This window comes from Carex rostrata, chromosome 29 (assembly GCF_964058835.1).
Source record: "Carex rostrata chromosome 29, lpCarRost1.2, whole genome shotgun sequence".
Lineage (NCBI taxonomy): Eukaryota > Viridiplantae > Streptophyta > Magnoliopsida > Poales > Cyperaceae > Carex > Carex rostrata.
Genome location: NC_135946.1, coordinates 3948418 through 3974853, shown reverse-complemented (window position 1 = coordinate 3974853; position 26436 = coordinate 3948418). Strand labels below are relative to the sequence as shown.

General features: G+C 32.3%; 3 protein-coding genes across 3 annotated transcripts; all 3 read left to right on the top strand.

Moving 5' to 3' along the window:
- The first annotated feature begins 3934 nt into the window (after positions 1-3934).
- Positions 3935-6983, top strand: LOC144546171 (uncharacterized). The gene is made up of 2 exons (XM_078294695.1): positions 3935-4589; positions 5767-6983. Exons 1-2 carry the CDS (start codon positions 4010-4012, stop codon positions 6903-6905), a joined length of 1719 nt encoding a protein of 572 aa, XP_078150821.1. The 5' UTR covers positions 3935-4009; the 3' UTR covers positions 6906-6983.
- A 9084-nt stretch (positions 6984-16067) lies between these two features.
- LOC144546365 (uncharacterized) lies at positions 16068-17548 on the top strand. The gene has a single exon (XM_078294908.1). It carries the CDS (start codon positions 16225-16227, stop codon positions 17305-17307), a length of 1083 nt encoding a protein of 360 aa, XP_078151034.1. The 5' UTR covers positions 16068-16224; the 3' UTR covers positions 17308-17548.
- A 5404-nt stretch (positions 17549-22952) lies between these two features.
- LOC144546263 (Mitochondrial glycoprotein family protein) lies at positions 22953-25698 on the top strand. The gene is made up of 4 exons (XM_078294809.1): positions 22953-23314; positions 24208-24566; positions 24958-25128; positions 25472-25698. Exons 1-3 carry the CDS (start codon positions 23141-23143, stop codon positions 25115-25117), a joined length of 693 nt encoding a protein of 230 aa, XP_078150935.1. The 5' UTR covers positions 22953-23140; the 3' UTR covers positions 25118-25128; positions 25472-25698.
- The last annotated feature ends 738 nt before the right edge of the window (positions 25699-26436 follow it).

Genomic DNA, 26436 nt, shown 5'->3' with positions numbered 1-26436 from the left:
GGCATATTCTGGGACAGCAAGGTTATTTACCAGTATATTTTACCTTTTAGAGTTAGAACTTTGAAATGTTGCAATAAATTTCAGAAAAATCCAAATGACATGAGGTTTGTTTCTAAATATCCATTATAATGTCTAGTTTTTGTTTGTAATAGGAATTGGTTTTTTTTTGGGTCTTGATGTGTTTTTAGGCCTGATTTGCAGACAGTACCAGCAGCACAGTGTTTGGACTGATTGGGTGTCAAATGTACAGGTTATACAATTTTATTTTTATTCTTTCATCTATTATTTATTAATTAAGTCGTGATACCCATTGTATCATCCACCAAATCAGGTTGCTAAAGCATGAGCTCTAAAGTTTCATTCTTTTAAAAATTGTAGTTTTTCACCTCTTCAATTCTTTTGCCTTGCTACAGCTTATTTGCAGCCTTGTCCTATGGAATTGCATCAATGGCCGTGGTTTTCATCAACAAAGCTGTTCTCATGCAGTATGCTTACTCCGTGACTCTTCTGACTTTACAGGTTCTGAATTGAATGTTTTTTTGCGTCTTTATCAAAATATTAGTACAAGTAAGCCTCTGGTACCACTGTTATTAATTATTAGTACAAGTAGGTATCTAGTGAGTATCAAACAACCCTTTGAGAAAAAGATAGCTTCTGAATGGTACTAAGTTCAGTGATAGCTTCATCATTGTGATATTAAATTTAATGGCACAAATTCTAATTTTCACTAATTGCTATCCGTAGGTTGTCTTGGGTGAAGTGGCAATGTGAGGTTGATTACGTTGAATAGGCCTCGTCAATTGAATGTCATCTCTTCTCGGGTGGTACTATCATTTGTATTAGTTATAGGTTGCAAGAAAGAGAAGCATTTTTTATTTAAGTCAAGTAAATAGATATTTGATGGCAATTAACTCGGATAATTTGGTGTCTTTTGTGTGTTTTGTGGATATATGGCATGTAATTTGGATAACATGTAATTTGATAATTTTTAATGGCAATTAACTTGTTTGGTGTCTTTTGTTTGTGATTGTGGCATATTAATTTTTTAATGTCAATAAATGTTGAATGGTAATATATGGCTAGCAAAACAGAATCATGCCAACACAGAAAAACAGTCGGTGTTGATGCACAACACTGACTCTTTTTTAAAAGAGTCGGTGTTGGTGCTCAACACTGACTCTTTTTGAAAAGAGTCGGTGTTGGTGCTCAACACTGGCTCTTTTTGAAAAGAGTCGGTGTTGGTGCTCAACACTGACGCTTTAAAACAGTCAGTGTTGAACCCAACACTGACTGTTTTTAGAGAGTCAGTAAAAGGTAATCTTCACTGGCGCTGGTTTTACTGACGCTGCTATAACAGTCGGTGTAGGGGTATTTTAACAGTCAGTGAAGGAGTTTTTTGTACTAGTGTTGATAAAATTTGAGTTAATCGTATTTTGAATGATCGGTAGATTTTGTGTTAATCGTATTTCTTTTTTAGGGATCTGAGATACTCTAGATGGCTTTTGGTTCCCTTCTTTTCTAGCTGAATTTCTTGTATGAGGTGGTAAGAATTTTTTTTTTGTTGCTCATAGATGGATTGTATGCATTCCCAAAATTATTGTAATGTGTTACAACTATGGATAAACAGGTCAGAAACCTGCTGTTCCATTGACCCGTATATCAACATTACGGTATGATCTTCCTGTTGCCATTTTCAGATTTGAATTTTTTCAGCATATGTTGGTTTATCCAAATCCTTTGGTTCTGGTTTTGTTTTGTTTCCAGTGATGAAATCAATCTTCTCTCTACCACTAAGAGAAATAGTTACTGATGTGGCCCATGGTAAGTAATTCAAACCATTTAGCAATGTCGGAGCAAGTTTTGATGGGTTGGTAGCTTCGTTTGGTTGCTGCCACATTCCCGATCCACAGCTAAATGAAGTAATTCATTGTTATAGTTATGTACTTTCATAGCCTGATATAAGAGATGCTCTAAGTTAGAGATACCATGTAACAACATTATATCCTAAATAGGGAAAGAGAAACCAGAGAACATGTAATGAGATGAGCTGACAACAGACCCCCGAGAATACAAATTGTAGTCTCAAATTCCGAGACAGTTTTATCCTGGATTAAATATGTAACAAGTACAATAATGGAACCAAATTTTAACTCTTAAAATGTCAAACTAATCCATCTGTAAACTTATTACTAATAAGTTCACCAAATTGAATAATACCTTGCAGTTGTGAAATCTTAACACTTACAATGTTAAATTGAACATTTACTGCTCAGAATGGTCGCGACACGCAAGTCATGGCACTTAACCAATCGCTGGGCAAGGCTCAGCCGTGGATCCACAGGAAGAAGCTGGATAGTAAATCTTGATTTACCATGAATTAGCTAGAGATTAAATAAAGGGGTTTTATTAATAGATCTACATTTTGGCTCTGTCAGCCTTGTTTTTTAGTACCTTTGGACTATGGTAGCATGTTGATGTTGATGGCACTGTTAATTTGGTTTTGGATTAATTGTGACTCTCGGTTGTACTTGTTTCATTTTAATGGAACGGGCTTTTAGCCTTTTTTCAAAAAAAAAAAAATGGCACTTAACCAATACACGTACTATGTTATTCTGTGTCATAGTCAGTGGCGAAGCTAGTGTGTTAGAGGGGTAGGCATTTGCCTACCCCGGGAAAGACCAGCACACTTGAGCCCTGGAATTTTATCTAGATCGTTTGATATATAATTAACAGTTCATAATCTATCTACAGAAAGCCACACTATTGGAGATGTGCGGAATCCAAAAAGGTGGGCTTGGAATTTTTTATTGACTTGCTTTTTCTTGCGTGGACACAATTTACAATCAATCTACTCCAAAGTGTTCTTACCTTCTTAGTACTGAAAAGAGAAACTAAGTGGTCCCTTCAGTTTAGTTATTTGGTGCACAATATAGTAAGAACTATTCTATGCACTTAAATTTGTCTATTTCTGAGACGTTGTAGCTGGTTGGGCGAGATTTTTCTCTACAAATGGTCCCCGGGTTTTTCTGCCATCTAAAATTTCATATTTATACTTATACTCATTTTAAAATTCTAATCCAATCATAGTGGAGGCTTAATATATCAATAAATATTATACTATTAATAAACGCATAAATGTTTTTAAATAGAAGAGAAACTAATGAGAGCACATCTTTATAATATAGATATCAAACTTGAAACTTTCCTACTTGTAGTCCATCTATAATACTCTCAACAATGCTTTGCTTAAGGGCTATGTTGTATTATGGATATCGTATCAAATATGTTAATAGGATACAGCAATACAACAATTTTCAATACAATACGGATATCGGGTGATATAATATGGGTATCGATATGGCAAATACAATACATATCGGATACGAGTATGGGACTACAAGTATATCTGTTGAAATTTGTTATGTTATTTTTTTTTTGCAACTATATATGTTCTTCTATATATGTTCGCCTACTCCTGGCAAAATTTCTTGCTTCGCCACTAGTCGTAGCCATTCCTATTTGTGCTGGAACTAGCTTTGGCGTGCTATTTTTTCCACTATAATTGAGGTGCAAGTTTCCAGTCTATTCGAAGTTCAAAGTCACAGTCAATTCAGTGGGGCCACCGATAGATATGAGAAGACCCTAACTTGTCAAAGTCACTGCCCCATTTTATGAGCTGTGCTAGATTCTCTGCAGAAGATACATGTTTCGTAAGGCAAATATGTATATTGATTGGTTTAAACTACCAAAAAAACAAGTCTTGGTCTCTTGGAAAAGAATTATTCAGGGGCTCAATGACTTGTCGTATTAATTTGCCAATGGACCCAACCTAGAGATTTGAACATTTAATTTACATTTTTTTATTTTATTTACGTAACCTACTTCAACTTCCAAGTCAAAGTCCTCGCATTCGGGGTATAAAGAGAGAAGGTTTCAAATTTTGAGTATAATTTGCTAAACCCCATCTTTGATCTTTCCCTCAGAAAACAGTGAAACTCTTTCTAAATTCATGGGGCGGTATTCGTTTCTCTTCTCCTTCTTGCTTTTGTCAGCTCTCTGCAACTCATCTCAAGCCTCAGCTGCGCAGCTCAACCAAACACAGGCTAATCACCTAGGAAAGCTCTTCGAGATTCTTCAATCCAATTTATCTGTCCCTAGTGGCCATTTGAACAACAGTATCAATACCAATCGGTGCAACTGGACTGGTGTCACGTGCATCTCACATGCATCCTCTACCGTGGTAAGCAAGCTATCCTTCTCTGACCTTGGCATCTCCTCTTTTAACTCTTCCTCTCTCGCTGCCTTCTTTGATCACCTCTGTTCTCTCGATACCTTGCAATATCTGGACCTTTCAAGCAATGGCTTGAGGTCTTTGCCTGATTCTTTCTCCAACTGTACTGGTCTCTCTGGTTTGAAGTACCTTAACCTGAGAAACACTGAATTATATTCACCAATTCCTGATTTCTCCAAATTTGGACATTTGGAGATCCTGGACTTGTCTTCCAATTACTTGACTGATATAGATTTGAACCCATTGATTCGGTTAGAAAGTTTGAAAGAATTGGTGTTGTCATGGAATAACTTCACTGGTGAGATCCCAGATGATATCTTTTTTTTTGAGTAAGAATAGGAGTCGTGCTCCTATTTTATTAACCGCAATTGGTTACATTGTTTGTTGAGGGTTGTGAGAAATAACCCTCTGATGGATGTACATGTGATTGCAAAAAAAAAAAAAAAAAAAAAAAAAAAAGAAAAAAAAAGAAAGAAAACCTAGAACATAACAGAAACATAATGATCTTCTTAATCATCTCAATCTTCTTTGATTTGTATAATTCCACTGGGTTTTAACTTCTTCCGTCAATTCTTCAACCGACTTTGAACGCTCTCTGAACAATCTTGTACAGCGCTCCCTCCATAGTATAAACAAAGTGATGAGCACTAATTCTCTGAGTTCCTTCGGCTTACTTCCGTCAATCAGCAAAGTTGCATAATCCACGTCATGGAACAGTTGCGTACTGCAATGCAGCATGTCTGAATTGAGGACCCGATTGTATACCTGTCTTGCAATTATACAATCTCTAAACAGGTGTATTGTGGTCTCCTGTTCTGCTCGGCATAAGTAGCAAATACTGACAAAATTAAAACCTCTCCTGTTAAGATTTTCAGTGGTTAATACCCTGTTTAGTAGAAGTAGCCATCCGAAGATTTTGAAACGAGGTGGTGCTGTTAGCTTCCATAATCTATGCAAAGGACTTCTTACTCGATGTCCATCTTTTAGCAAAAAATACGCAGACCTAACCGAGAACATGCCAGTGGATTGTCCCTTCCATATTGCATCATCAAGTAAACCTTGAGATGCTGTCATTCTTGCTTGCACCACAATTTGGATCAGAATTTGCAATTCAGAGATTGCTTGATGTGTAGTTACTGGTCTGAACAAGCTACCAATATTTTGAGTACACACTACTTGCTTCACTGATATGTCTTTGCACCATGCAAAAGTGTATAAAGCCCTGAATCTTTCTTTTAAAATATGCTCTCCCCAATCTTCATCCCAGAAATTAATCGTGCTACCATCTCCTATTTTTCTGACCATAAAGCAATGACAAAATTGCAATGTTCCTTTCAATTGGCTTTTAAAGAAGTGTGATTCATAAAGGGCATTGCTTTGCTGCATGTAGAGAGCTTTAATTATCGTTTTCCAAAGTTTTTCTTCTTGTTTGGACCATTGCCAAATCCACTTTGACAACAGTGCTTGATTAAGAGCATTCAAATCTAGCACTCCCATACCACCAAGCTTCTTCGGTGTACAAACAAGGCCCCAGTTTACCAGATGTATTTTTCTATCTCCCCCAGATGATATCTTTAAGCATGGGAATCTGACTTTATTGGATCTAAGTCATAACCAATTAACCGGGTCTATACCCGAAGAATTCAACAACCTTACCAAATTGGATTTGAGCTATAATAATCTAACTGGAGAACTCTATGCTGACCTCCTCTCTGCACCTACTTTAGAGTCCATTGATTTGACCAGTAATTGTCTAACAGGATCAATTCCGGTGAATTTATCTCGTATACTCTATCAGATAAGACTGGGTGGAAACCAATTAAATGGTACTCTTCCTACTTCAATTGGAGAACTATCTCAATTGTCTTACCTAGAATTGGATGGGAATAACTTGAGTGGAGAGATCCCACCAGAAATGGGGAATCTTTCAAATTTGGTTGTTATCGAACTCCAAATGAACAAGATCAGTGGGAGAATTCCCAATCAAATATCAAATTTGGTGAATTTAAACACTTTGAATCTCAGCCAGAATGCCCTCTCTGGGGAAATTCCTTCCCAGATTTCAGATTTACAGAAGCTCTCAAACTTGAATTTGCAAGGTAACAATTTAAGTGGTTCTATTCCAACTACAATTAGCAACATGGTGTCTTTAATTGAGCTTCAACTGGGAGAGAACAAATTAAATGGCACAATTCCAGAAATGCCTTCAAGTCTCACCACAGCACTAAATTTGAGCCACAACTGTTTTAGCGGGTCCATTCCATCTTCTTCCTTCAGCAAATCACCTCAACTAGAAATTCTTGATTTATCACACAATAACTTTTCAGGTCCATTACCTGATTCTTTAACCACTCTGCAATTTCTAACCCTTTTGGACTTGTCAGACAACAATCTTGCTGGTACACTTCCGACCTTTCATAGGTGGGTAAATGTAATAATTACCGGCAATGCCCTTCTTTCAAATTCTTCCCAGGTTTCTCAATCCAAAAGAAAGATGCACCCCAGCCTTGATATAATGCTCTCCTTCGAACTTGGTGCTTTTGTGGGGATTTTTGTAGGAATGTTTTTGGGAACTTATGGGTTTGATAAGATTCAGTTTGATCGATCCTTATAGCAACATTATTTATAGATTTATTATTTGATTGTGAGAAGTCGTTTTTCTTTCGACAGTTACAATCATACAAATCTTCGACTAAGAAATTAAATGTTCAAAATGTAGTGAAAGACATTATATATATGTCTCATAAAGGTCATAAATTAGAGGATATATGTCTAATTTGTTTTATTTATTTATTTGATAAGGAATAAAATATAAATGAGATTATGTATGTCTATTGTCTATTGGATGTTGTTTGACATGAGTTGATTTATACATGGTTCTTTATTAAAACAGTGTATGAATATTGGAGCTCATTTTTGGACGCGTGCTTTTTTTTACTTTGGACACGTTTGAATGAGTGGTTCGATGCAAAACCTAGGGAAATAGCGCTTGATTGAATCTAGCCACTCGATTGAATCACGTTTTGTAATAAATTAATAAAACATATTGATTCCGTGGCTATCTATTGCAGAAATCAGAAGAGAGCACGTTGTGTGGGAACCACTCTGAATCGTAATAGAGTAACTTTTGTAATAAATTAATGAACGAGTGGTCTGCTAAAAGTAAATCACCAAAGGATGTCCGGACCATACGGTTGAATTTAGTCCCACTAGGAAGGAAGAAGTCATGTTTATAAGTATATATTGAAAGCGAAGATTCTAGTCTCCAAAAAGTAAATCACAAAAGGATGTCCGATACTGTTGATCATACTGCTAAAATTATCTGATTTTAGCAGTATCCATTATTTTGAATATGGATATCAACCGGATTTCGAGCGGATTCGGATTATCCCATCTGGCTCCGTTTTCACCCCTAGTGGTTTATCATACACAAACAAATAAAGAAGTATATATGATAAATTAACATATGAGAATCGACTAACAAAATAGTGTTAAAACCAAGCTTTGTAGAAACTATCCAATTAAAAAGTATCCATTATTTTATCTTTCATTGCGATTTCATGTTTACGATAGGTCTAAACATGATATCAGAAAAGTATCCATTATATATATGAAGTCCAGATTTGCAATTGATGAAGCCCAACAATTAATTCTCAGTCCCTGCAGGAACTGATATCTGCGTTGTTCAATCAGGCCCATCAAGGGAATATCACCAAAAAGGCCCAATATGCTTCTGGGCTCGGTATTGTCAGTGACTGGACTTTGATAAATGCAACAAACTGGGAGCATTGGACGACTAAGCGAGGCATGAGCGGTGCCGCGGGGTAACTTTTGTGGTCAATATGATTGCTACCGTTACATACATGGTTCTTAAAAAGTGAGGCTAGCGTGTGATAATTTGATGAATATAATTTTAAAATTTATTAAATTGATTTCAAATGACGATTTAAATCATTGAAATTAATTTATTTTATAAGCGATACATGATATAAATTTTCGAATTTATGTAGTACAAAGTAAAGTGGTTAAAAATGATAAAAAATGATAAAAAAAATGATAAATATTGCATTAAAATAACTTATAGAATTTTATACTTTATACTAAATAAATTCAAAATTTTACATGTACAGTTGTACACGCATCACCCGTAAAGTAGATCAGTTTCAACTATTTGGATTCGTTGTTTGAAACCAATTTAATAGATTTTTAAGTTATATATGCTCACCAAACTCTTTTGATTAGCATGAATCAGCATCACCAGACCTCAGGTACATGAATCTCAAACACGAATCTCAAAATGGACCCAGTTACAATAGGCACCGGATTCTTTTAATATTGCTAGAACTAAATCCAAACTGTTCTTTTTCCTGCAACAGTCTCAGGTGCCTGAGGGGATATATACGAATTCAGTGAGGATAGTATACACTAGCTTTACTCGATCGAGTACTTAATTATATCCTTCCAAGAGTTAGTCATGTTATAATTATTTAAATTTGTTAGTACAATTTCATAACATTTAAATTACTTAATTGCGTGTATTTTCTCTATGTTAGCATAATAAAACTGTCCACATATATACCTATACGAAAAGTGGCCTGAAAATATCAAAATTCCAATATTTTCATATAACTTTAATTGTTCCGTCTGCCAGAGTAATTGAGTAGAAAATCATTGCATGATTTTTTTTTAAAAACGGGATGATAAGAAGTTATATTAATGTTGACCTTGATTCTAGTTTGCTTTGTGTCCAGAATATTTGTCCGGCTCTATTTGTTCTCTCCAATGCTCCCCTGCACCATGTCAGTGCAACAAACTCAAAATGGTTGAGAAATATGGCAATGAAGAGGTGATGACCAAACGATGAAAAAGGTTAATGATTTGCTTCAAAATGTGGAATATCAAAACGAATTTCAAATAGTTTTTGTTTTTAAATTAGTAAGTTGGCAACAATTAAAAGATGAAATATAGATCATCATATATATCTGTCATGCCTATAATTGGTATGGGAACAAAACAAATATATGTATATAATTCTAAAGCCACTAATTCATATTGAATTGATGTATATTATTACATCTTTAAATAAAAATAAATAAATTATTATTATTATTTTTGTATTTTAAGAATGGTGGTTGAGAAGGAGAGATGGATAGAGAAGCCAGTTCAAAGTTTTATCATAACTTGTAAGGTGGTTATGATAGCATGCATGATATTATGATCATATACAAGTGGCTAGCTAGGTCTAAGTTAGGATGTATATTTATGTTTGGAGCATTGTGCATTTGTTTGTCATGCATGGACCATACAATCAGGAATCCTTTGCACATGGGCTGCCTCTCCTTGCCCATCTTTTTGCTATCCTGCTATCTACTACTATGCTGTGTTATGTTATCTAATGTCTGTTTCTAAACAAAAATAATGTTTGATATGTTATGGCATATCTTACTCACTAAAATAAATAAAAAAATTGTACTATATATAACAAATAACTATGTATATCTTCATTTTTATATTAAGCACGTAGATGCCATAATCCACCAACAGCTGTGATTAAAAGATGAAGCTTCAGATTGAGTATTAGTCCTCTAATCAAATTTTTTTTTTTTATTTTATGCATCTTTTTATGTTTTTTTTCCGTACCTGCCACTTGATTGGTCATATCTTTATTTATTTTTATTTTTTATATCATTTTGAAGAATGTTATTTGTCATTTAATATGTCATTTAATATGTCATTTTGTATGAGATTTTTTTATAAAAATATATCATTTAAGGAATGTTATTTACATGTAGATGTCATTGAATATGTCATTATGTACGATTTTTTTTTGTTCTCTTATAATATGTTCACGTTGTAACGCACGAGCACGATACTAGTATTCACCTGGCAAGGACGAAGCCAGTTGGACTCAGGGGCATGGGCACTCATCGATATCTGGCTAAAAAAGATTTCAAAATATACTTCTATTTTGTACCTTTCCAAAAAAATATATATAGAAGTATGCATAAGTTTAAAAAATTGTAAAATTTTTGTCTACCCTGAAAATTTTCTCCAAATATGCTTCTATTTCTAGATTTTTCTCGAAAAAAATATAAGAATAATGCTTAATATTCAAAATAATGACAAAATTATGCTCACCTAAATTGTTTGCCCCACCCTATTAATTATCCTGACTAGGCTTCTCTTATGTCTGTCTAATTATGTTTATATTGTCAAGTAATGATTAAATCCTGGGTAAATTTCGCTGGAGGTCACTAAACTTTGTTATTTGTCACGAATTGGTCACTCAACTTTGATTTGTCCCTTTTGAGTCACTCAACTTTGTTATTTGTCCCAATCAAGTCACTCAACGTTTTCCATCCAAATTTTTAACGGAATATTCCTATTCCGTCCAAAAAATTAACGGAATATACCCATTCCATCCAAAATTTTAACGGAATTAGCATATTCCATCCAAAAAACTAACGGAAATAAGAATATTCCGTTAAAAATTTGGATGGAAAACGTTGAGTGACTTGATTGGGACAAATAACAAAGTTGAGTGACTCAAAAGGGACAAATCAAAGTTGAGTGACCAATTCGTGACAAATAACAAAGTTTAGTGACCTCCAGCGAAATTTACCCTTAAATCCTAGAATTTTTAATTTAAGATGAATAACTTCTGTATAATTCATCATAGTGTCGACTATGATACAAATTAAAGAGAATCATTGATCCAAGATCTCATATGATCAATGATAATTAATTAATAATGGTGTATGATGATATATGAGCATGAGAAAGATTCCTTTACTACTTCAAAAAAGATTTTCTCTACTATAACTTATTTGTTCATTTGTTTGTACAATTTGTACTAGTAAAAGCACCTTTTCATTGGATAGGAGTAAAATAGGGAGCTTTATGCCCTTAAAAGAAGAGACATTTTGAAAAGAAAAGAAACCTTTATTGTGGCCCAGTAGCAGTAGCAGTAGTAGTGTGGATTAATAACTGGATGTGTCTCTACACCTTAACCTACATACAATAAAGAACAAAATAAAAAATAGAAGCAAATGCTATCCATGTGCTCTTTGGAATATCTGTCTCAATTTTGTCTAAATTATTGTTTGTTTATCATTTTAATTTTAAAAAATTATAAATTTTGTACAATTCATTTTAAATATGAGAAGACGCATAAAAACTTGACAATTATCATAAATAATTTTTTTATTTGACATCCCACATTATATGACAAGATCTATACTAAATATCGAATTGAATATCAGCCATCAGATCAAATATTCTAATTATTTGCATATTTTGTATGTTATTTTATGTGTATAATCTAAATTAATTGAGATACGTACTTGCCCCGCATCCTCATGCAAATTGTATTATATTTTTTATTGGTCCTGATTTTTTTCTATTTATTTTAAATATCATTTAAAGAATGTTTTAATTGATTGATAATTGATTGATCGTGTTTTCATTTATTTATATTTTTTTACATCATTTAAGAAATGTCAGTTGTCATTTTGTTTGAGATTTTTTATGAATATGTCAAAAAGATAAAATAAAATGTATGTCATTTAATATGTTATTTACGTGTATATTTCATTTTAGAAATATTATTTGTCATTTAGTCTAATTTATTTATGAAAATGTTAATTTGTATGAAATTTATTTTGTTTTTTTATTATATATATGTCTACGGGCACAATAAATTTATTGTTCTCATTTTAATTTTGCCAATTTTGCTAATTAAGAAATTTGTATTCATATACAGGATAAAGATGGTTTAGCAAATGTTTTTTATTCCGGGATTCACTTATTTTAATCAAATTAAATTAAAATATTTAACTAGAATGAAATTCTAGTTAATTATCTAATATTTATATAATCTCGTGACAATTTCTTCTGAAACCTCTCTGCCCCATGTCAAACATTATAATTATATAATAATTATATAAAATATAATTAGTATAGTTGAGATTAATTGGTTAGCTAATCTGACAATAACGATAATCACATATCTAGAGAAATGTTCTTTTCCTTTTTTATATTACAAAAACAAGTTGACATTTTAATTACAAATACACCAGAAAAAAATCATTTACATATAATACTCTTTTGGTTTAATTATTATTATAAAAAAAAAAATAGTAAGAAAGTAAAAGAAAGAAATGAAAGGAATGTATCTGTGAACACATTTGATTTGGTCTCTTTATTACTTATTCCGACAATTCATTTATTGACCCATTTAGTCAACAAATCCAACAAATACTTTGACCATGTGGTCACATTTTCTCCTGTCGCAACAAAGAATTGCTAATCACCTCCCACTTAGACTTCACATTTCCAATTTCTTCATATACTTGATTTAATAACAGATAAAAAAGCTTACTTTTTTTTATAAATCATAACTAATAAAAAGATTTTTATGAAACTAACATGATTACTTTTTTTTTACAAAAACTATAAGAACTGAAATATCATTTCCGTCCTGAAATTTTTTTTTTTATGACTAGAATGGCAATTCGGTATCATGTATTTCCACAATTGTTCAACGTATTTTATTCTCAAAATATGTGAAAACGGTTCTTATGATTTTTGTAAAAAAAAAAAAGCAATCAAGTTGATTTAGTAAAATTTATTTTTTTATTTATGGTTTCTAAAAAAATTCAAAAAAGCTCCTAATTCATGAATCGTTCAAGATTGGTTTGAAAAAAACTTATAATTAATTAATTAATTAGCTCGTTCAATTTTGACTTGATTTGTTATTACCAAATTCAAATTTGACAAAGTTCTGCTTATTCGATTCGTTTCTCAGCTCGTTGCAAAAAAAGAAAATTGAACTATTTTTCGAGTCTCTCAGTGTTCCTCTTTGTACCTAAGATGAAGTGAGGATGAAGCTATTTACAATTTTTTTTGACAACAACGATCAAAAAAATTTATTTTTTGTTTTGTTTGTAAAACATGCTTATAGAATCAAAACGTGATTGAATACTTATGTTTTATAAAATTTGTAATCTTTAAATATTATTAGTGTGATTATGCATAATTTCTTGCTTTGTTTCGGATACAATGTATGCATTGGCTTATCTATGTACAAATTGGGATAGACACTTCTATGTACAATTTGGGATAGGCAAGTGTTTATTATTGGATTTAAATTTTTTAATTCGATCTAGTACTAATCATTTAATGTATATTCTTGATCCGATGTAGTGCCTATTTATGATTCGAGTTAGCTTGATTTTTGAACTGATTTCTTTTGAGTTTTGATTAATTATATGTATTTTGTTTTTTTCATATATGCAATACTCTATTTCGTAAATAGAATGAAAGAGAATATGAGAACAAGAAAGATTTGACGGTAGAACCTATTATCACAATTCTAAGAAATATATTGGTTGAACTTTTTGTGCCTTTTATTATTTAACACTTATATTTCGGTTAAATTTTTATCTAGACTTTGATTTCAATTTGCTAATTGGCTAAAAATAGTCACACTTTGAATTGAACCGAACGAATTTTTAATTAGCTTACTAAATATATTTCAATGATGTGTCAATCGATTCTATGATTATAACAGATTTTATAATAAGTTAATGAATTTGAACCTAATTAGTTATCGCGTACCCAATAAGTTAATGAATTTGAACCTAATTAATTTGTAATAAAACTAAAAAGAAAAACTGAATTAACAAAATTTATATTCGAAATAAAAATAAATTTGTCATTTGTGTTGTTTTCTTATGTACTACTTATTTGTGTGTGTATATTCACCAATTATTCAGATCATGGCTGGATTTATATGTCATTTATTCATTAAATAAAATATGAAGAAATATGTAAATTTACATTTTTTACAACTCTATTTTCCTAAGTCAAGAGCGGGTCCACATGAGGCCGGGAGACCGTAGCCGTCCTCTCAGATTTTGAGTTTTAATGGATATCTATCAGTTTTGATCAATTTTGTTTCTTTCTAAAATCTTTTTTTTTTCTCTTCTCCTTTCTGAATTTTTAATTTGTAATTTACTTTAAAAATAGAGTTAAAATTAAAATATAATTTTTAAATTATAATTGATAATTAAAATTATAAATTAAAGTATCATAAGAAAAGTATAAATTAAAATATTATTTTTTATCAAATATCTAATTAATTAACATGATTAAATTAATTAGTTATTTAAATGTGATTCACTATTTTTTTTTTCTCCTCCGTGAATCCGCCTTTCCCTAAGTCCCAACCACTGGTGATAACAATGGAATAATAATATATTTCTCTATATATAATTGCTATAATTATAACTTAATTATTAGTTGGGGGAATAATATCATATAATAGTATAATACTTAAATCAATCAATCAGCCGTTTAGGATAGCTGGATTTGTTGAAGCAAATAGATTATGTTATCAATGACATTTAAGGATTCATGTAGCATCAGATACATTGAGTTTCATGTGGTGAATCATGTAAATTGTGTCACAGTGACCCGCTACATACATGAACTTCTCATATTTTTTTCTTATAGAATTTTAATTTTTTAAGCTTGTAGAATATTTGTTGAAAATATAAAATATAGCAAATTGGCAATAATGAAACGGTGGGACCCACGTAAAGCTGTTCTTGCTTGTCTTTGTAGCATCACGTAGGCTTCTCTGAGATTAATTAATTTGCAAATAAAATCCAAAATTAACAATATCAAGATCTTGTTCATGAATAATATTCTCGAATTATTCTCAAAATTTAACAATTTATATGAACAACATGTTATTTATTTAATATTATTCATGTAACAAAAAAAGTTTATATTTTTAATAAAAAATAAATACTTTGACATATTATTGACATTATTAAACAAATGACAAAAATCAGTGCAACTAATATTACAATGTCATGAAATAAAATAAAATAAATTACAAACTTTGGACTTTGGAGATATAGTAAATTAAATCTTGGGAGAAATGATACCTTAATATGAACCATAAAAAAATATTAAATTATTCTCATACGCACCCCTAAAAGAATGAGAATTTCCATGCACATGTGTCATGTGCTGACAATTTCATTTGAAATTGAGTATGTTAAAAGATTTGTCAAAAGCATTTGTAAAGTATATGACATATCAAAATAGAATTTTATAACCTATTTGTAAAGAGGTTGTATTGCACAACTGTCACGTATTTGTGACCATGTCAAATTACTTTTTGACAGCTTTCAACATCTATATTAATTTTTTGAATTTATTATTCAAACTTTTAAAAATAAGAACCTTTTATAAACTCGATAAACATTGAAAAGCGCAACGCAACGCAAAGCATTTAATGTTTGAACTCAGTCTTCCATTTGTCCAGCTTCCACACTCTCAAAAGGCGCTCCCAGTTATTTCTACCTACACCTAGTCTACGATAATTCCTCTCTCCGGGACCCACAATTCAGTTTTCTATTCTACAAACCGTGTCCATATTGATTTCATCACTGGCGAAGAATTCAAGTCGAAAGAATTTGTAACTGAAGACGGTCTATTTTTAATTGTTTTTATGATTACTGGACCCCACGTTCCGCTTTCAATAATCGAGTAGGTCCACTTAATACACCTGGTGTACTAAAATACTATTCAACAAATCTACCTTCTCGTCTCGTCTTCTAGGTCGAATACCCTATAGTAACCAAATTTTTGAATTTACATCAAAACCGTCCGATTCGAATCCGAGCCTAGGGTCCCTTTAATCGGACGGTTAATATCTAAACACAAAAATTGGGTTACTTTAGGAGAAGTGAACTCATCCTTTCGCGACCTTCACAGAAACTACACCTCCTCTTCTGCTCTTCTTCAAACCAAGCTCTCTCTCTCTCTCTCTCGCATTTCCATCTGCCACTCGAATTTCTCTTGAAAGCAAAGCAAGATCCAAGCTTTCTCTGACAAAGGGAAGCTGAATAGTTGATGCCATGCCAGAACCAACATCTGAGAGTTCCCACGTCGGCGCACCGACAACCACCGGTGGACCAAGTCTAACAACGTCGGTTTACGACACTCGTCTGGGCCCCGCGGCGTTGTCATGGTCCCGCTCTCTTCTCGGCCTCTCTCTTCGCTTCATACTCCGCCTCTCCTCCATTGACGACTTAGAAGAAGAGAAAGAGAAAGTTCTCTCCTTTCGTATCCGACCGTTGCTTCTTTGGAAGCGACGTGGGTCAAAGCGGATCCAATTGAAACCAACCCATCATGCTCACGTGTCGTGGGACCTCACCCGTGCTCGTTTCGGGTTGGGACCCGAACCGGTTTCCGGCTTCTTTGTATCGGTATCCGTTAATGGTGAATTGGCGCTTGTAGCTGGAGATATGGTTGATGAAGCTTACAGAGCTTCAAAATCTCAGAAACCCATTTGCATTAGCGGGTTGAAACCTTCGATTTTGATATCTCGAAGAGAGCATGTGGAAATGGGGGAAAGTTACAAGACCAAAGTGAGGGTTTGGGGGAGAGAAATGGACATCTCCATTCGATTGGTTGGAAAGGAGAGAGGTGAACTCGGTTTCTGGGTTGGAATTGATGGAAAGAGAATTCTTCAAGTAAAAAGATTAAAATGGAAATTCAGAGGCAGTGAGAAGGTTACAATTGAAGGTGGAAATCATGGAGATAAGGTTCAATTATCATGGGATTTGCACAATTGGATCTTCCCGACCCGAGAACCGGCTAACGGGTCGGGTGAATTGGATGCGGATGCGGTTTTCGTGTTCAAATTCGAGAAAGATTGGGGCTTTGAGGAGGAGAAGGTCAGCTTGGGGAGATTGATAGGGGGGCAATTTGGTAATTTGGGTGCCAATTGGGGAAATTGGAGTGAGAATGGTTCTAGCAAGGGGAGAAGAAAGGGGAGAAAGGGGAGCCTGAGGAAAACGGGTTCGGGTTCTTCTTCGACCTCCTCTAATGGATCATCCGGTAGCGGGTCGACCATAATGGATTGGTCGAGTGCGGAGGAGGTCGAGTTGCGGCGCACCGAGGGTTTCTCTCTCTTAATTTATGCTTGTAAGAGGTAGCAAAAAATAGCCATTTTTTTTTCATTTAAGGTGAGAAATAGATTTAATTTTTTTCAAATTTTTGTTCATTTTTTTGTTAATTTTGAGTGAGTTTAATTGCATTTTGGGTTTTTTTATATGTAATGTGGATATAACTATATATATGTAATTTTGTCAGTAAAATAAAATGTAATGTAATGAATTGGAAATGAAAGCAAACCTTTCAATTGCAAGATGTGAATAATCAAATTACTATTCCTTGCATTGTTCTTAGATTAAATTTATGTGCTTGTGTGTGGATTCTTTCTGATAATTTTTTTTAGTTGCTTTTGATAAATTGTTCTTCAATGAATGCTTTAAGATTTCAATTCTTAATTTTTAGAGGAAAGATATACAACCAAAGTTGTTTTCTAGTGTTGGATTCCATTATTTTGTTAATATTTTTATAAATTTGGTGTTTGAGCACAAAATTAACAGCATTATTGGGTTGGCTACAAACATGGTGAAACTGAAAGGCAATTATTTGAATTTGTTGTTGACATTCAAATAATTGAATTTTACTATTTTACCCAAATTTGAATTTGATAAACTAGTGATATAATCATATAACACATTCAAAACAGTATTTGTGTATAGTGCTCTAATAACTTTACAGCAGAGATATCATGATGTTAACTGGTGGTCAAATTTGTCAACTTGAAATTTCAACTTTACCTAATTTGGAATTAAGCAGTAACTTTTAGTTGTAATTATTGGATCAATTGAAAAGTAATTAGTCAGTATTCTACAATTGGTATAAATCAATAAAAATTGAAAGGTCAAATTTGCCACAACCATGTGCAAAGTGAAACATTCTTTGACAACTATTATTTATTAGATAATTCTATGCTACATCTTTCAAATTGTATTTATTTATTTTATATCTTGAAAATATTATTTAATTAAGAATTGTTGAAATTCAATTGTAATTTTTTAAAATATGTATGAATAAGATTCTTGTCTTAGTTTATGCATGTCTCCATCAATAAGCCTCAAATTTAAATGGAGGATGTTTGTTCATATTTTGTGGTTGCAAATATGAAATTCCCAAATTGTTGTCATCTGGTCAACTTATAAATCTACCCCCTTTTCAAGGACAACAACCCACTTAATTAAAAAGAAAATAACAAAAGAAAAGAAACCAAAAACAAAACAAAAAAACAATAGTTGATAAAAATAAAATAAAAGGATGTCTGTTAGGTTTTGTTTGGATCCAAGGACTTAAATATAAAAAAAAGCTTGATTCTTTTGTTGAGTTGTGGTCATGGACAGCTAACTTTTAATTTTTATTTTCAATATAGTACATTGATCATTGGTTTATTTTCTGTGATTACACATCAATCTCTAAATCATCTAAAATTATCCAAAAAAAAGGACAACTTTTTGAAAGGTTGAAGCAATGCATGTGAAAAGAAGAAAATATAGATCTTGAACAGCATTGTTTATTTGCCTTTTTTTTGTATGGTAAAAGCAGCTTTTGGCAAAAGAGAAAGACTGTGCTTTAACCCCACATAAGACATAATTAGGTCAAATTATAAGATTTGCACCTCTCCATTTTTGTTGTGCCAACAACTAGTCACTGATATTATATTCACTGTTATGATATCATGATTCATGATGTATCAATAATATTTTTCACGTGTAAAACACAATTTTAGGGAAATTATATTTGATAATGACCATCACTTGTAATTTATATACAAAACCACAAAAATGTATAGTGTTATTAGATTTTTTTTTTTCTAAATTTAGAATCAATATTAATTATTTTAACAGAACAAGCACCGTTGATTTTATTTTTATAAAATACAAGAAGGAATAAGTAGAATTACCAAGGCAGATTCCTGAGAACAAAATTTAAATTCTCCCTCCACCGATCCCTAGAATCGATGGAGCTGCTTTTTATAAAAATCAAATCAACGGTGCTTGTTTTCTTAAAATAATTAAAATTGGTTCTATTTAAAAAAAAAAATCGTGTTATTGCATAAGAAAGACTTGTAAATTATGATGTAGCAAATTACAAATTCAACCATAATTGAAATTAAAAAAAAAAATACTTTCAACCAATATTTTTTTGCACCTGCCTATTTGAATCCATATATACTTTTGCTATTCTACTGTAAAATATGGCATCTCTATTATTTTTAATGTTATCATCTCTATTATTTCAATTCAAGTGAAGGATTTATGAGCAAATAGATTGATGTGATGCTTTCCACAAATATTGTAATACTGAAAACGATTTGTGAAAATATGATAACATTAAAATTGTATAACCTCTGACTTTTGAATTAGCCTCCTATTAATCTTTCATAATTAACACGCTATTATTTTCAAAATTGCCTCGTATGGATGCTTGTAATTAATTTTTAGTGATTAATATATTTCTTACGTCGCAACCAACTTTTGAACCCTTAAGATAATTGATGGTTTTTCTTGATGGGAGCGGAGATATACGATGTGAATCAGATGAAATTCGGTCTGATATTTGATCCGAAACATTCAATTTGCATGGAGATCGTGCAAAATTAAAATTATAAGTCGTTCTGTGAATCTAAACAAATGCTCGATCTAATTTTTGACGGAAATCAAACGATCTAGTCATGTAGTAGTATATATATATATTCTGATTAGAAAAAATATATATCGGATCCTCTCGGGAAGCTAATAGATCTTAGCATTTTTTATCTTTAGATTTTCGGATTTTAGGTGTCCGTTTGCATCGCATCGCAATTTGTGCTGAGATCTATGGATCCCAAAACAAATTTTTTTTATAAACCATAATTAGAATTTTTTTTTACGAACCCAACACGATTATTTATTTTATATTTTTTACAAAAACCATAAGAACAAGAATGCTATTTCGGTCCCAAATAAATCTACAATTTTTTAATGTATTTTTTTTTCTTGAAATCTATAAAAATGGCTAGGACTAAAATGAAAAAAATGAACCGAAATGACATTTCGGTTCTTATGGTTTTTATTAAAAAAATAAAAAATTAATCATGTTGGTTTCATTTTTTTTTTAATTATGGTTTATAAAAAAAAATTCTCCCAAAACGGTGGACAACAAAAATTTATAATTTCAATTTGACCATTTCAGGATTCATTTTTGCATAGTTAAATTTACTCTCGGAAATGTTACTTTTCACCTTTGACTTATTTAGAATTCACTTTAAAAAAAAGTATTAATTATTAGCTTTGGTTGAATTAAAATTTGGATTGAGCGTGCAACGTTCCACCTTTCACTAGTTAAAAAAAATCACTTTAGACATGTTTTGACTAGTTAAAAAAATCACTTTAGACATGTTTTGACTTTATTTTTGACCGGTTTGAAATTTCACATTTACCTGATTTAAAATTTACTTTGGGCATATTAAAATTTTTTTTGAGCTGATTCAAAATTTATTTTGGATATGATTGCAATAAGGATTAGATAACTAGTATCAAGCAGGAAATAAATCAGCTGAAATTCCGAAATCGGGTACTGTTCACCCTGAAATTCCTGCAATTCGAAATCAAGCTATCGAATTTTTTCGAGAACGCATCTCGAAATAGCTGGTTTTTTCTTGCACGTATCTCGGAACAGTTCGATGGCTGGATTCAGATTGAAGGGATTTCAGAGTGAACAGTACCAACCTCGGATTTTAGCAGATTCGGATCCTATCAAGCAACCATATTAACAATAAAAATTGTTGCTGAATATTTTTCTTATTTTATATTAGTTTTGGAAGAAAAGGTTATTAATTACTAATTTAAATTAAACAAAATTCCTTTTTGTTTGTTCTCTTTCTCAAACAGGAATTGATGGTTTTGGTTTTTCTGTGTGCTTAGGTCAATCATTTTGGGTGAGAAACAACACATGTGAGCATGTGGGGCCTCTAAATTTGGCCTCATTTGATCCTTTTTCTCATTATCTAATCCTCCTTTTTTTATATATATATTTTTGCCCAGATAGTTGGTGTATATATATATATATATTTCCAGCAAATCATGAAATCTTTGATAATTATATTTGACCATATAATTCCAGCAAAACAATCCATTTTAATATTATATCCAAATTTGTTGGTCATTTAATTGCTTGAATTTAAATATAACAATTGAGAAAAAAAATGATACTCAAGAAAATTAATAACTGAAACAAAACACCTTTGTGTCATTTTGTGTTTGTTTTTTGAGCATGTTGTTTCCTTTTCGGTTTGAAAAGTAGAAGTCAAATACACGGTTTATGAATTTTGACATAACAAATTACACGCTTTTTTGAATTTTGAAATTACAAAAATGAGACCTAAAGCTATGAAATGACTGGATTGTCTCTCACGTGGGTCAAAAATTTGGTCCAAAATTTGACCAAACAGTCAACAAATCCAATTAATTGTTAATTAAATTGATTGAGTGATAGATGCCAAAATTTATGCATGAAACAAGAGATTTATTTTCCATAGGGGAAAGCTATTTTTGTATTTTTTTTAGATAATATTGTCAACATTTTTTAGTTGATATAAAAATTAAATTGCACCATATTGTGTCCGTAACCTTTGTTATAAATTTTAGTGGTTTCCAATTTTTAATATGAATTAATATAAATTAATTTTGACTTCTTATGTTATCTCGTTTGCTCTATTTCATGTACAAATAAAAACAATTTTATCAGTTTTAATTATTTACGAAATTACATCTATTCTATATGAATCATATAAAAATAAAAAATAACAAATAAAATAGAAAACATTCATTGTATAAATGAATATTTAATTAAATAACCAACTTTTTATGGAAAAGATGACCAAATTTCTACAAATTGACAAGGCATAAATCATATCAAATTTTAAATATGTGATCACTATATATTTAATGGACTGCTGGGAGCTGCTGTCACAAATTGTATAATGAAGTGGTAGAAAAATTGTCAAAATTCAAAATTCAAAATTCAAAACTTCACTCTCACAAATTAAATGTATACAAATTGCCCTGTTGAATAAGTGGAAAGAACGTAACGCGTCGTGATTATCATGTCGTGATCATGATTTTAGTTTCGGTCAAATCGTGACCAAATTCAAAGAGTAAATGATACGCAAATAGTCACAATGTATCTAAATATGACTGATCACGTTTAACTAATTTTTTATAATTTAAATTAGTTTATTCAAAATTTGTCATTTAATCAAGATCTAACGGACCTAATTACACGTGACTCGTGCAATTACGTACTGTTGTGACGAGATCTTTCGCGTGAGCTGTGCCATGTCAAAAATTTTAGACGATAATCATGGCACGTAAATAATTATAGAACGAAACATGCGAGTCATAATACATAACCAACACACATGTCGTCGTGTTGTTCCGTCCCGGTGTACTATTTTCCCACTCTACTGTTGACCTGTTGTTTGTAAAAATAAGAATAATGTGTACAAAATCAAAGACCTTCAGCCCGGCCCAGTCCGTAAATTCACAATTCATAAATTGTAAGAACTTTTGGGCCCATATGTAAAAACATTAGGCTTACGGATCTGAATTCTAAAATAATCCGATCCATGGGCTTTCGTCCAGTTATCTCCCTGGCCCATTAATTCGGGCAACGATATTAACAGAGAAATTCTGCCTTCATGCAGCACAATAACCATATGCAGAGCTGTTGTGATTCTATAGTGCGTGTACTGCAAGAAGTCAAAACTCCACTGTTAAAACCTTTACCCCCTCAGTCCCCCATAAATTCAGATTTGGGCACAGAGAGACTGGTCAGTGGACCCATTAACCAATACAGAAACAAAAACCCACTTCCTGTTCCTGCTAGTTTGCACTAGTAGTTGCCATGGCTCGCTATGCTTGTCGGAGTCTTCTCAGTCGGATCCAAACCCGAATCTCATCGCCTCCGCAAACCCGGTCGTTGATCGCTGGCATGCGCCGCTCTGCTCTGAAAGAGACCCTCCTCCGTGCACTCCGCTCTGAGATCTCCTATGAGTCCAGTCACCTCCCTCCCTCCCCGGTACACCAGCACTGACAATCGATAACTTTGTAAACTGGTACTGTTCGGTACCAGGGTATTGGTACACCAGCAATATACACCAGAACTGACAATCCATAACTTTGTAAACTGGTACTGTTCGGTACCAGTATACAGGTACTGATCGGTACCAGTATACAGGTACACCAGAACTGACAATCCATAACTTTGTTAACTGGTACTGATTGGTACCGGTATACTGTACACCAGAACTGACAATACATAACTTTGTAAACTGGTACTGATCAGTACTAGGGTACTGGTACACCAGCAATAACAGTCCATAAATATATAAGTGGTACTGATGGGTACCAGTGTACTGGTAACCAGTACAACAATCTATAACTTTGTAAAGTGGTGCTGATTGGTACCAGGATACTGGTACACCAGCACAAAAAATCCATAACTTTGTAAAGTGGTACTGATCGGTACCAGGCCAGCACTCCAGCACTAACAATCCATAACCTTGTAGTGACAACCCATAAATTTATAAAAGGAACTGGCCTGTACCAGTTGGCGGTACGAAGAAGTAAATCCTTAAATCCTTATCATACCAAATTAAATATAGGGGCAATTTCCTGTATACCCCTCAAAAACATCGAAATTATGTATTTGGTCAATTTCGAGGACAAATAGCTAATTTCTCTACTTCTTACATATACACAAGCATATACCAAAAATAACACACTTTGTAATTTTTATTTTTTTAATATAGGGTGAAATGGATGCTTTATAAATTTAAAATGAGTTCTAATAGAAAAACAATAAAATAGGTAAACTTATGAGTTTTTGAAATTTAGAATGGTAAATATGATTTTATGAATTTTAGAGGGGGAAATAAATAAAATTAATGCATTCATTTCGACCTGTCTCAGCTTGAAACTCACTTCAATTCGTTCACAATTGATCCCCGGGAGGGAGAGCAGTGGGTCAGCCTGACCCGATCTGATGACCAAGAAGAGATCAAAATTGACGCTACATTATTTGACGGGGCCGCTCCAGAGACCCGATCAGGAGTTGTCGCAGACTCAGACGGTTCAAATCAACGGTTGCATATCACCCTTGCTGTTGAGGTTTCAAAGAAGGATTCCGATTTGAATCCAGATTTGGATTCGGGTGGTATTATAATGCAATTTTTGTGCTCAGCCTGGCCTGATGCCATGGATGTGGATAGAGTCTATGCGGGCCCACGTGGAATCCATGCCATCAAGCCCTATCTGGGCCCAGCGTTCAAGTAACATTTGAGAAATTTAATATTTTATTTTTACCTTAAAAGAAGAAGTTAAGCTTGGTATGGTTCTTCAACCAGAAATCTAATTTTCTGTGGGTTTAGTTGAGGTCACAGCCTGGTATGGAGGTCTGGTACCAGAACTGTACCATTTGAGTAATGAAATATGTAACCATTTTGGTGTGCCATTTGGGGGCTTTTTTGGCGGAACCTACAGATTTAGTGTCTTAATTCGGTCTTAAAAACTTGAGTGCATATCTCATTTTTTTTTGTAGAAATTGTATTATCTAAATATTTTTGTATACAGACAATCCATTACCAGCATTGGAATGCACTGGTATTTGGTGGTACCGTAATTATAATATTCAGTTCAACTATCCTTTTGTTTACATGATAGGGACTTGGATGAGGAGATGCAAAAAACAGTACAGGATTACTTGGAAGAGAGAGGAGTAAATGATGAACTGGCAGCATTTCTGCACAAATATGCAGCTAATAAGGATAGAACCGAGCATATTAGGTGGCTAAGAAATATCGAGTCTTATTTGAAGAAATAAGATCCACTAAGGTTAGTCACTCTTAAAACCTTTATCGCTGGATTTATCAAATTATATGTCAATTATAGATTTTTATGCAATTATTGTGGCAACAAATATATATCAATCTCTCAATGTAACTAAATTTAAAAAAAAAAAAAAAAAAAAATCTGAGAATGATTTTTTTATTAAACAAAATGCTGCATAATTTCTATATGATTTGTGAACCTTTTTATTTTTATTTTTATTGTAGCTCTCTTAAATAAAAACTATTAATATGTGTCATTTTATTATCACAGTTGTATTATTTTAGTAATGTTTATCTTCATTTTCAGAATTCTTGCTAAAGTGATTTATGATAACTTTTCTTTATAGGACTTGGATGAGAGGAGCTGCAATTGGAGAACTGTTTTTGAGTTTGTGTCATGAAATTTTGAATGTGCCTTCCACAATAACAAGTTTGCAGGAAATACTGTTGAGAAAATATTTTGTACTAGGTAATTAATCATGTATTAGAGATTAAGTAGATTAGACACTGAAAAACTATTTACTCTTTTTCTACCACTTAAGAATTTAATGATTATGTGGTTAAATTTTCAAAATTTTGAATTTAATTATTGGTTATGAAGAAATAGAATTTAGATTTCTTCTTAATATATTCTTAAATTTCAGATACAGGTGCCCTGATTAGATTTATATTCTAGAAATATCAATTAGGTCTCTTAAATAGAAAAGTATTTATTGGGCCGGCCCAATGAGACTTGAGCACCTGTCGTACGTCAGCATAATTCCTCCTAATTGGGCCGGCCCAATACACCATGATTCTCAGCCTGACGATCCCTCCTCTTGAATTGTGACAGGAATGTGATGATAGATAGAAATATAGAATGAATAAAAACATAAACATTAAAGGCAAATCAATTCAACTTTCAATATAATCATTTTCATAATAATTTTCAATTATCATAATATGACAAGCTTTAAAGTCATCTCTGTTGCTATGAATCAATATCTTCATTTTTAAAGTCTGGATAATCAATCTTGATCCGTTCAATATGATCATCATATGAAAATGTACTTGGAAATTAAAGTTTACTATTTTTTTAAATAGATACAAAATTATTTGATCTAAAATTCTAGACCATTCAAAAGTAGTAATTTTCTACCTATGAAAAAATAAAAAATTAAAAAAATACAAAACGTTGAACAATTCATATAAATTATTTAAAATTTAAAAATTAAAATATTTGATCCGTCCGTACCTAGCCTCATTCTTTAAATATTACACAAATGCATAACTATATATTTCGTCGATATATATTTGTCTATTAAGTTGTTTT